Source organism: Oratosquilla oratoria, chromosome 21 (genome assembly GCF_046742065.1).
Source record: "Oratosquilla oratoria isolate Oo_2021 chromosome 21, ASM4674206v1, whole genome shotgun sequence".
In the NCBI taxonomy this organism is placed as follows: Eukaryota; Metazoa; Arthropoda; class Malacostraca; order Stomatopoda; family Squillidae; genus Oratosquilla; species Oratosquilla oratoria.
In genome coordinates this window covers 47367974-47380588 of record NC_134797.1, presented here as the reverse complement: position 1 = coordinate 47380588, position 12615 = coordinate 47367974, and the positions used below count along the sequence as shown (strand labels likewise).

The window sequence follows — 12615 nt, the reverse complement described above, 5'->3', positions numbered from 1 at the left end:
CCAACTTGATGATTGGAATCGTCGGGTGTCTACTAACTACCTCTTTTTTCTGTGGTCACACTTGTCCTACACTCACACCCACACCTACCAGGGATCCATGATTAGACTCTATAGTACTGTGTTCCTCATCTGTAGAACTCTCTCGCTATTAAATCGGCCATTAAGACGGAAACTGGGGAAGGGTAACAATGCGGCGGGTGTAATGGGTGGGAAAGAGGGCCGGGTTCCTGGGAGCCAGGAGACTCGTGATCCACAACCATGTCCCTTACAAACTGTCGTCCCCATTCATAAAGTTATCTAACCTTGCTTATTTCCTTCACCTATGAACTTCTGTTCATCGCTTGATGAATGGCATAGACCACTGACCGAAACTTACTGTATAACCGGATGTACTGATGGAACAATTCTGTACGAAACAGCAAATCATCACTTAAATTGAATAGGTATAGGAGGGAATCTAGACGAACTAGTACTAGAAAGAGTGCCACCCACTTCCGAATACAAACTTTAAACGTGAAATTAATTTATAACGAACGGATTTGCTATACTTGCTAATCCCCTGAGGAGTGGGGTGTTTTGCCTGGATTGAATTAAATCGTCTATCACTAGACAGAATAAGATTATTAAAGGCGACAACACTCCTGAACGGTCTACCAAAATAAACGCCAAGTAAGGAGAGACGTTTTGCTCGTTACAAAAGGTACTTGATAAAGCTATAACAAAGAAAACGTCGATCACAATTTCATACTCCTGAACGGGTTAAGCCACGGTCTGACATACACGACTCAATTGAGTTCGTTTGAGTAGAAACGACTTCGTTTACATTTTATTCCGAATCTTCAAATATCATATTACCTTTGCGTCATATATTGAGAGGTTGAATAACGAATTAAGAGAAGTTAGACACACTGTTGAATTGTAGACTTAGTAAAGTCTAGAATACCGTAAGAGAAGTCGTGCTGCTGTTTTCCAGATTCATAACATATGAAGGGAATCGTGATAGTGTGACTGGGGCTTTAGTACAGAGCAAGTGATGAAATCGTATCTGTACGGTGGACACTGGACATGAGCCGATGTACATCCGGTGAATGGAAGATCGTCACGCTAGCAAGCAGTACCTAGTTCGAGGACCCAATAAGCAACAAGCGGGTCAGTAGCTGCCTGGATAACCACCGGATGTCGGTCAGTGGAGGCGGTAGAATCGTCTGAACTGCTAACTTTGTGTGGGAATGTGTTTATTAAAAAAAGGATAAAAAGAAATAAATAAAGAAAATGTACACACGAACACACACACACACACACACACACACACACACACACACACACACACACACACACACACACACACACACACACACACACACACACACACACACACACATATATATATATATATATATATATATATATACATATATAGATGTATATATATATAATATATGCATATAGATATATATGTGTATATATATGTATATATATATGTATATATATATGTGTATATATATATATGCATATAGATATATATGTGTATATACATGTATATATATATATATGTATATATATGTGTATATATATATATATATATATATATATATATATATATACATACATACATACACAAAGGCCTGTTACACGTAAATTAAAAAGTAGCAATTAAGGAAATCATATGACACCAACAAATGAAAAATAATATGTCGAAAGAATATTAAATTTCTTACCGACGACATGACGCAGACGAAGGTGGCGTAGGTGATGACGATGCAGAGATAGACGAAGAGTTTGAGAAGGAAGTGGATTCTTGTAAAGCCCCAAGCCGCCAGCATCGTCAAAGCGGTACCGTAGGTCATGTACTGGTGGAAGGCGTCGCGATGGAGGTGGTCAGTCGACAGCAGAAGGAGTCAAGAACCAGGGGAAGCAAGGATTTTATTTAATATACATATACATTGATATGCCTATAAAGAAATACACACGCACACACACACACACACACACATCTATTGTCGAGTGGTCAGAGGCGGGTGCTCTGGAGCCTCTCTTGGGTCCATAAGCAGTGGTTCGAATCCTCTGCGCGACGGTCATGGAGATTGTATGATTGATGTCGCTGTCCACTAGCGAATTATTCATATATATATATATATATATATATATATATATATATATATACATATATATATATATAAATATATATATAAATATATACGTGCAGACACTTATGTTTATAATCTCTCATGTCTATATTAATAAGATTTTGAAAAATGGCACAGGAATTTATTAATACTTCTTACTACGTATATGACTGTAACCAAAGAAAAAATACTTAGTGAATCCTCGTTCACTTAATAGGTACTAGCTCATGTTGTAAAACTGTTTCTCAACCTTACAAGCTTTGTAGACACCTTACATCGACTTATATATTCAGGAAACTCCTTAATAAGGGATTAGATAGGATATAGTCACTTTTTCTGAGCATTTAGCCATAGAAACATTATAACTTATTATACAAATCATCGCCACATTCTGAGAGACGGAACTATCTAGGGAGAAACTAGAAAAAAAAAGTCTGGACATCTCGATTTAGACATATTGTGTAATCATGAATCACAGAAAAGTGAGTCATGAACCTTTGGTAGTTTCTGCGGCTCCTTAGGAATCCGTGGATCACTGGCTGAGAGACTCAGTTGTAGAATATTATATAGAGGTGGTTCTCAAACTGTGTTCCGCAGAACCCCAGGATTCCGGGAAGACCTTTCAAGTGTTCCGTGGCAAAAAAAAAAAATAATTATTTATCTATTTGAACAGGAATGAATAAAATGAAATATAAAAGTGACGAAATCTTTTGTTTTTGAGGAGAGAGAGAGAGGGAGAGAGAGACTGTACGAGTGTATGACTATATATGTTGTGTGTTGGTGACGGTTAGTCTCAAATCTTTTGAAGTCTGTCAGAATATTTTTTTCGTTGGGGGCTCCGCCGAGTTCCAGCAAACGTGAAAGGGTTCAGTAAGATGGAAAAGTTTGAGAACCACTGGCTATAGAAAAAGTACGTGTTGTACCCAGGGCTGGCAGCACAAAGCTGGGAGGATCTTGGGAGAGGTGCTGTTCGAACCGTGATTGGAGACCATCCGTGTTTCTTCATACAAGGACGTAGTCATGGGAGTCTGTGTTGTCATCGTCTGGTTCCAATGAACTCGGTCCTCTAACAAGATGTTGCATTCGCTCTGGAAAGAAAATGAGAGACATGAAGTACACTTCAAGAAAGTTTTGCGTCTTGTAGGATTTGCGTTCTATCCTTAAGATACGTTTCGCTAGGTGAAATCAAGGCTCAACGGTGATCGTCCACATATCAATGACGATCGTCAAATGACTGTTTAGAGCACTAATTCTTTGCTTTTGAATGTTGATATTTTACTTCGAGCTGCAAAATACGAGGACGATGATTTCAACTGAACCTATCAACGCATTTACCGAAATATGATGCCAGGTATGATGCGCGGATGGTAGAGTTATGATTAATTGTACCCAGAGGTATGATGCACGTGTGGTAGGCTAATAATGATTAATCGCACCGAACATAACGGTTGGTACGTGCGGTACCTTTAACAGTCGGTGCTTACACATCTATGCACTAGCCTGTTCACACATAATCCCTGTCACACTAAGACATAAACGCACAGGAACACATACCCACGTACACATCCATGACTTATTGGTTTAGCGGTTAGTGTCTCGGGTTCCTAGGCTGTGGTACCGAGTCAGATTTTGAACTGTGGTCACGGCGTGAGAGCGTTCACTAATAATGCAAGGCGTTACTGTCACCCTTGAGTGTGGGGTGTGTGTATAAAATGTCACATCATTACCCATTGCTCGGACTATATTATCTCTACGTTTTTAACCGGGAAGGTTAGTAGTTGTCGATCACGAGCCCAACACGTGATCCATGGCCCATAATAGTGAATGCATAACAGAAGGCTGTGAAAGGAAACAATTATCTCAAATTCTATCGCTAAAACTAGACTTAATGGAAGCTCAACCAACGATGCCTCGAGTTTCACAAAGTGGAGCCCCGTAGCCCCACAGCGACTGGCAACGCTCCTCCTCGGAACCTCCCACAGATGATCTCTCTGGGATGAAATTTTGGATTGATCTCTGTGTTGTGCGAGTGTAGGACTGTTTCTTTGTCAATGGCTCAAAGTGGTAATGAGAGGAGAGCAGTCGCCGGTTGCAGGTTCTCCATGTGTGAAAAGGTGCCATTTATTTTATATCTTGCCATTTATTTTATATTATTTGATTATTTGTTTGTTATTATTTTTCTGTTTATTTGCTTGATTTTCATTTATTATTATTTATCTGTCAACCTATTATTATTTACTATTTATCTGTTTGTTTATTATTCAACTATACCTATGCATTTATTTATTTTATTTATCATTGTGTATATTATTATAATTTTAATTTAATTGAATTTTTCTATCATTATATATTTTTTTCGCATCCGACCTAGTTATGGACCAAAACGTCTCCTGTCGGCATGCTCCGCCTTTGTAATCCTTTGAAATACAGTTAAAGTCGAAAATGAAAGATCTTGGGCTAAGTCCAGAGACCGAGTGTCAGCACCTCAGGGTTGCACCTCTTGATGAGGTTAAGGGGTTTTCTAAATGGGCAGCTTGGCTGTCCATCTCGCAAGACCACCACGCGAGGGTAAACATCATTGGTCCTGGCAAACGAACCCGCAATCAAATAAAACAAAGTATCTTTTGGCTGATCTGGTTTGTTCTTCAGTCACGACTTGGCTGAAACTCCTCTTGTGCCGTTTCATGGCAACTTTCTCAATGTTATCAGGGAGAAACTTCTTACACAATACTTGGCTGCTGCCATAGTGCACCGGTCCTCTTGCATATCGTTCCTTCTACTCCTTCCGGTCACTGTCGTGTCATCTAAGACTCTGGTTCGATGTTCCTCTCGATCTTCCTTAGTCTGTTCTCTCTGCTGCCAACTTCAGATGACCATTCACGGCTTCGTACCTACATGCATGTCGTCTCAGCCATTCTAGTAGGCGCCATCTTCCCTGCATTTTACTATTTTTTTTTTGTCTAAGACCAATACCTCTGCATTTTCTGTTCTTCATTTTTATGCTACCCAGATAATACTATATGTCATACAACCCAATTTCTCTTTATTTCTAATTTTTATTCATCCGTTCATCAATTCTGACCATATTCATTGCTTTAAATTTTTTACTTGTTCTTAATTTAATATATTTATTTGTCACTATCAGATTAATTTCCCTAAAATTTCTGATCCTGTGCTGATTCGTTTCTCAGTGTCGTTATCACATCTCCTAATTAGTGTTATTGTTTTGAGTACATAAAAGTTTCTTATTGCCAGATCTCTGAATTATTCATACGGATGTTGGTTAGAATACATAGATTCCCATACTTCTAAAACTTTGTATTCTTGGCAAAGTCGCTCACAACAACATTGTGAAAGATAGTGTCGTAACTTTCATAATCTTTTTGTCGACAAAACCTCAGTGCGTGACGTTTGCATGATAAGATGGTTTCTTATCTTTATCGAAGGAGTGGCGGGCGCTCTGTCCTTATCAGCAAACTGCGGCCAAAGAGACAAAGGCTCCGGCGTGGACACTCCCTGATGACGTAATTCCCTTTCTCTTCCCCTGCTCCCGACACTTGTACCATAAATTGTGATTGACAGATAAAAAACTGTTTTAACCGATCGGCACGACATTTTGAACTGTTTGTCCTCGCAAAACAACTTCATTTAATCGAAATGAGCACTGTGTGACGACGTTTCGCTTGTTATATTTTTATAGACTTGTCGCCAACTACCAATTTCATACAACTTTATTCATGTGTCGGGATGTTCCCTGCTGCCCAATAAAGGACTATTGTGCATGTGCCTTAACAAGAGTGACGCAGTCAAGGTCATCATATTAAGACAACAGGTTAGAACTCGTAGTAATGGGTTTACATGGGACAAATTCAAGTTTATGAATGAAATAAGCAAGACATAGTTTACCAAGTGAGTAGTTAATGAATGGAATAAACTTAGTAACCATGTAGTGACCGCTAAAACTATTGTTTGTTGAAAAGATTAGATAGCTTTATGGATGAGGATGATAGATGGTAACAGAAATGGAACTGCCTATTGTAGGCCTTATGGTCTCTTGCATTCTTCTCCATGATCATGATCTTGTATGTAGCTCATCTTGAGACTTACCAGGGTGACAAGGATGTTAGCAAAGATGGAGAAAATGACGAAGAGGAAGAGGATGACCCGTAAGGTGACGCTTTTGATAATCAGCTTCACTGCGACTTCGAGAACCTCGATGAACCTGGGCTTGGTCAGGCGGTCGTTGTCACCGTATGGATCGACCATCCGGAGGTAGAGAGATGGCGTCCAGCACACCGGGAGGGCGATCAGGAGCAGCAGACCACATGCAATGGACACGAGGGAGTCCGGGGCCAGGTCGATGTGATACCATGCCCGAGATGCCGCATTCACAGATTCGTCCCTAGGGGGAAGAAGTAAGTCATCTGGTGTTCATCCGAAGGAAACCTAAAGAATCATAACCACATATAATACCACAAACCTCGTGTCTATCGGCATAGACAGTTCTGACATCTATAGTATGGACTCAGCCCCCACATCCAAATCAAGGTCTACAAAAATTCATGAATCACACCGCCTTGTTGAAGGCCACTAACCCCGGCATAAGAACTTGGTGCGTTATGGCGATGGTGAGGAAGATGATGCAAGCACACAGAACGTAGAACTTGAAGAGCGGGTCTGGCTGGCACAGGAACTGGTGACCCCAAGACTTCTCCTGGAAAGTGAGGAACAGCGGATGGATCCCCTCAGAGCGGAACCACTGGCTTAAAGGAGGAAGAGGAACAAAGAGTTAATATATGACTTATTATGAGGCCGATGTTAATCAACCTACTGGCGGTTACCCCAACTCAGTATCAGTTCAAAGCCACCCTCAGTTGAATAAAAAAGATAGAATTCTTTCACAGCAGGTCCTTTCACTGACATCATTCTTCGGATCCCTCCTCCATGCTCTTCGAGTGAGGTTAAGTCTTTTCTCGTGATTTTTCGGAGTTGTGATTGATATGATGATTTTTGAGAATATGCCAAAGAATTTTATGTTAGATTATGTTAGAGCAGTGTTTCCGAAGTTGGAGAAGGGACCCGAAGTGAGGGGAAGAGACCCATTGTGAAGGAATTCTATTCTTGGTGATTAGATAACACTATGCCAGCGGCAGAAACCCCCCCTCCCCCAACCCCGCTAAATTCTGGGGGCTAAGCTTGCAATAACATGAACATATGTACATTATTATGTTCTTACTCAGCTTTCTGGAGGGGCATGTTCTCGATCTCCTCTTGCATGAATCTGTGCGAGTCTCGCTGGATCCGAATAAATCGCTTGATGGAGATGTCCATGAGCACCGTCCTCCTCTTGCCCCCAAGCATTGCTTCCCCTTGCACGGTGGACCGTCGCTGGGGGTGGACCATGCAAGGTATAGCAGTTAGAATAAAACTAATAGTCGAGAATTTATCGTTTCTTCTTGCACGGTGGATCCTTGCTGGGAGTGGACCATGCAAGGTATAGCAGTTTGAATAAAACTAATTGTCGAAGAATGATCGCTTCTCCCTACACGGTGGATCCTCGCTGGGAGTTAGAATAAAATCAAGGGTCAAAGATGTATAGCAGTGGTTCTTAACCTGTGGGGAATTCCCCACTGGTGGGGAATGGCGGAGTTGCCAAGTGGGGAAAACAAAAATTAAGGGCCGTAAAATGGAACAAAAAAGCAAAGCGTATATTTACGTACTAAACACTGCATGAATTAAAATCGAATTTGTCAAAGACCGATACTGTGGTGGGAAATGGAGAGTTGGCTCACTAAAAAGTGGGGAATTGGAGAAAAAAGGTTAAGAACCCCTGATGTATAGGGTGTAGACATTTTTCGAGAACTTATTTAAGACATTGGATTATTTTTTCAAATTGAACACTTGTCGCCATCTATCAGATAACTGTATCAGTAGAAATGAAGGTCGTCTCCTGATTATATGATTTTTATATATATAGTTTTTGTTTTGACTTTAGGTACAATCTAATAATATTGATCTTTTGTAGATAAAGTGTTAACTGTAGAAATCAAATTTACATTATCACAGTTCTAACTTAGTCACAATATATTTCAAACATAACGGAAAGTACATTGACAGTGGCTACAGGACTGGTAAAGTTTCAAATGACTATATTGTAAAATCTAAGTTGTTTAGTTGCATAATAGCATTTACACCTGAAACCGCGCTGATTGTCCGTTATTAAAATGTTACTTTTCAAGTGAGTTTCAATAGCATTTCTTCCAGTTTTATCCATGTTTTTTTTTCTGAAAATTAAACGTATCGACTTACATATTTCTGTCTTCTACATCTTTATAACGTTTTCCGATTTCCATGTTCCCGTTTTTTCTCTGGTCGTGATAAATTATTTGAAAATAAAGAAAAAGCGGTTTTTAAATGTACAGTAGAACCTCGGTTCTCGACCACAATCCGTTGTAGAAAAAAAGTTCCAGAACCGATATGGTCGACAACCGAAACAAATTTACTGATATGCTGGATACAGATTGATCAGGGTTATATTTTTCCACAAAACTTTGAATTTCGCCCCATTTTCCATTTTTTCCCGTTCAGGTTGGTCTAGAACCAATATTTTGGTCGACAACTGGAGCAAAATTTTCTAGAATTTTTTGGTCGAGAACCGGTTTGTTCTACTTGTGAGACGTTCGAGAACTGAGGTCCTACTGTATTTCATTCGAAATTCTCGTGTTTCATCAACCCTTACCTTGTGTTTGCGTTTCTAACATCTTCAGCAATTCTTATGTAATTCAGTTATAAATTCACTGTGAGATATTTCGTTTACGAAAACAGAACAAGAATAACCGTTTCAGATGTCACACATTCCTTCATTCTATCATACATGGACTTCCCGAAATATTACTTATAAATTATGTGATTCATTATAGCCGCGCTTAAGCCGAGTAGAGTCTGTAAAGCTAACGGGCCGTGGCCGATATATATACAAATACCAAACTGTATCACTGAAAATATAAACTTATTTACATATCCAGCCAAAAGTAATGCTATCGGGTATTAAGAGCAAAAGTCTGAACTGATATGACGTAAACATATCAAAGACTCGGATTCGGAATATAGTGCCCTTTTCGGTGCTCAAATCAACATTAAGAAGAGAACATCAAAGGATGAAATGCTTCATCCAGTGAGAAATGAGAACTATCAAACAGATATTCAGATGGACTTGATGTAGGGTTCACAGAGTAGACAATAACGACGTATTTGAAATATCCTAGTATATATCGCATTTCAAAAATCTCTCATTTTCTAGAATAAGCAAATTGTGACATCTTGTCAATATAGCGATAAAACTTATTTTACCCTCTCATTGGTTAATTCTAGTCTTTCGAAAGACGAAAAGATGAAAAAAGGAGAGAAAAGTTTTGTATGTCCGTCATTTTGTAAATATTTACGGGCCGAAGTCTAGGCTCCGAGGGCCGAGCCCCTGCGGAGCAAAGACGTGCGCAGCCGGTGGCTCGTAGATAATAAGAATAAAAGAAATTAGAGGGAAAGAAAGCATTGGAACTTAACACTAGGGAAGAGCCAATTCTGTCACCTACCGTTCTGGGTATGGCTGCACGGTAATGTTGAGGTAAGTTCACCTTGATCAACTTCCTGCTGACATCAGTCTCGTACAACTCGCTCAGATCTCCCTGGTCGAGGCTGATGCGACCCTTGGGGGCCATCGAAGAAGCTCTTGGGGTTGAAATGCGATGATGGAATTGCTGAAACAAGACAGATTTCGACGTAAACATCTTCAACTAGGTAATATATTTTGCATAATTTGCTCTGAATAACGTCATCACGGCATTTCACCATCATTGAGGTCTATGAAGGGAAGATATATAGGGGTTAGTAACAGTATAAGAAGCAGCAACAGTACTAGTGGTATAACTTGATTTCTACAGTGTGCAAGAAAACAAAAGACAAACTTTTCCTTACCCTTTTCCTGGGAACTAACAGGAATGTCTGAATCCTGTCTGTCTGGAAGAACTTGTGCCCAATGTCGTCGTGGTTCGGCTCAAAAGCGTACTCCTTCCCGAGCAAGAAATCCCGAGTTCGACTGGTCACGTGGACTCGTCTAAGGGAACAGAAGGCATACACTAAATGACGCAAAAACAAACGAATTTTTTTTTTAAAAAGAAAGATAAATCTACGTCCGTGAAGTTCACTTTCAGGGAGATTAAAGTCACAGGTTTCATTACTATCGGTCACACGGGCCAAAAAAGTGTCTCGTTGTTTCCAGCACCTAAGAGATCCAACGCAGGTGATTGAAAAAACACTCTGCAGTGGACAGCACATACACATGTATATTCAGTCTTGTCCCTTTGCGCCCAGGACGTATAGTGTGTATGTAGTACGTCGTGGTGGCGCGCAGTAGGCATGTCCACATCGTACACAGGTACGCCTTCTTATATGAGGGATATTTTCCTTGCTAGTACTGTGCTGTGGGAGTTGATTAGCGCAACTGGGAGCAAAGAGGTATTATACCTAACTCCAGGAGGAAGATATACCTTCTGTAATTTATTATCGCCTACCAAAATAAATATGTACATAAGTTAATATATACTAGCGGTTATTCGTTCTTCTCTGCCAAAAACAGTTTTAGTAATAATTCAGTTATATTCTTGGTTAACCCTAATGTGGTTATGATGATAATGTTTAGAAAACGGGAATGCAATTTAAGATTCACACTGAACGGGAATGCAATTTAAGATTCACACTGTGAAGAACTGTTGTATTACACAGCTTGGGCGTGTACCCACGCAAGCACACGGACATACTTGATATGAGAGGAAGATGTTCTGTGGGATCATGCTTCAGTAACATAACAAACTACAGCATTGAAAAAAGAACGCCTCTGTTTGTTGTAAGATTTAAGTAAATTTCCAGGGCGAGTATGATGTTATTGGTAATCCATCTATTTATACACAAACTAACATAGCCTTCTGATAATTTTATAACAGTCGCATGTAGGATTCGAGCCCACCACTTTTGGCCACCCGTAAGATTACCTTCACAGAGCCTTACGGGTGGCCGAAAGCAGTGGGTTCGAATCCTACATGCGACTTGTTATATTTCACTGTGATACTAGTGGTTAGTTGTAGGCATATTTAAGTAAAGTTTTAGAGCTATTATGATGCTAATGGCAACCTATCAGTTTATATACAAACTAGTATAGATTTTATATATTTCACTGTGATTGATCTTTTACCCTGCTTCTCCTGTCTGCTCCATGTAGTTGGCTATGGTGACGTCATGACTCCAGACGTCGTACTGCCATTTGCGAGCTCCAATGAGCCCCGAGAGGACGCTCCCACTGTGGATGCCAATGCGCATGTCTACGTTGACAGATCGTTCCTCTCTGTCAGGAAGGACAACAAACAAAACAATTACCAATAGTTATTTACCTGTTCGTTTGTCTACAAAATTATGTATGTCTGGGTTTATTTGCTAGTATGTTTATCTATCTATTAATCTGGTTTATTGATTTATTTATTTGATTTTTATCTATTTGTTTGCATGTTTTTATATTATTTCGCGCCCTAATCCGCTTGGTCACCTCGCTCCTCAAGGAAGTTAGTACACAAGAACATACGAATGCAGAAGACTGCAAGAGACCATAAAGCCTACATTAGACAGTTGCATGTCTATTACCACCTATCAAAGTTATCTAACCTCTTAAAACAACCGATAATTTCAGCGCTCACGACATGGTCACTAAGTCTATTCTATCCTTAACCACTCTATTGACAAACCGGTTCTTGCCTATTTCCTTGTCCTGAATCATTTTGAAAGTAAAACTAAGATGTTACGGACTCATTTGTGAACAAGCAAGGACAACACGTACGGGTAGTGTTGGACTCTGACCTCAACTGACCTGACTTCGCGAATGATGTCGATCATGTCGAAACCCATCTCGACGCAGTTGTTGGCGTGTCTGACCTTGGGCTCTGGCACTCCGGAGACGCAGTAGTAGCAGTCGCCCAGAATCTTGATCCGCAGACACTCGTTCCGCTGTGAAGAGCACAGTGACAAAGAATAAGAAGAAAACCAAACGAAAAAGATTCTAAGTCTCAGGAAGTAAATGTACTGACTTTTGGCTTTACACCTAGAAAACAAAATAGATAAATGTATAAATAAACAAATAAATAAATAGATAAATGAGAAATATCTTAATAAACAAAAAATAAAGAATAGGCAAATAAACAACTACATAACAAATAAACAAATAAATGGAAAGTAAATACATTGATAAATAAACAATAGATAAAATTATAGATAAATAAATGTTAAATAAATGAATAAATAGATAAATGAGAAATATTCTAATAAACAAAAATAAAGAATAGACAAATAAATAAATACATAACAGACAAACAGATGAAAAGTATATACATTAATAAATAAACAATAGATAAACTAATAGATAAATAAATGAACGTATACATTCGCCCAC

At 39.4% G+C, this 12615-nt stretch overlaps 1 protein-coding gene across 8 annotated transcripts in view; it reads right to left on the bottom strand.

Annotated features, from left to right (window-relative positions):
* Positions 1-1718: 1718 nt before the first annotated feature.
* Positions 1719-12615, bottom strand: part of LOC143036894 (adenylate cyclase type 2-like) — a gene marked incomplete at its 3' end in the record, with an annotated part of 150412 nt that continues 139515 nt past the window's right edge. For all 8 annotated transcript variants that reach the window (XM_076204824.1, XM_076204829.1, XM_076204827.1 and 5 more), the window contains 9 exon segments: positions 1719-1850; positions 3050-3214; positions 6234-6528; positions 6722-6889; positions 7363-7514; positions 9716-9880; positions 10098-10236; positions 11371-11520; positions 12037-12173. In XM_076204824.1, the coding sequence (XP_076060939.1) occupies positions 1719-1850; positions 3050-3214; positions 6234-6528; positions 6722-6889; positions 7363-7514; positions 9716-9880; positions 10098-10236; positions 11371-11520; positions 12037-12173 (1503 nt within the window).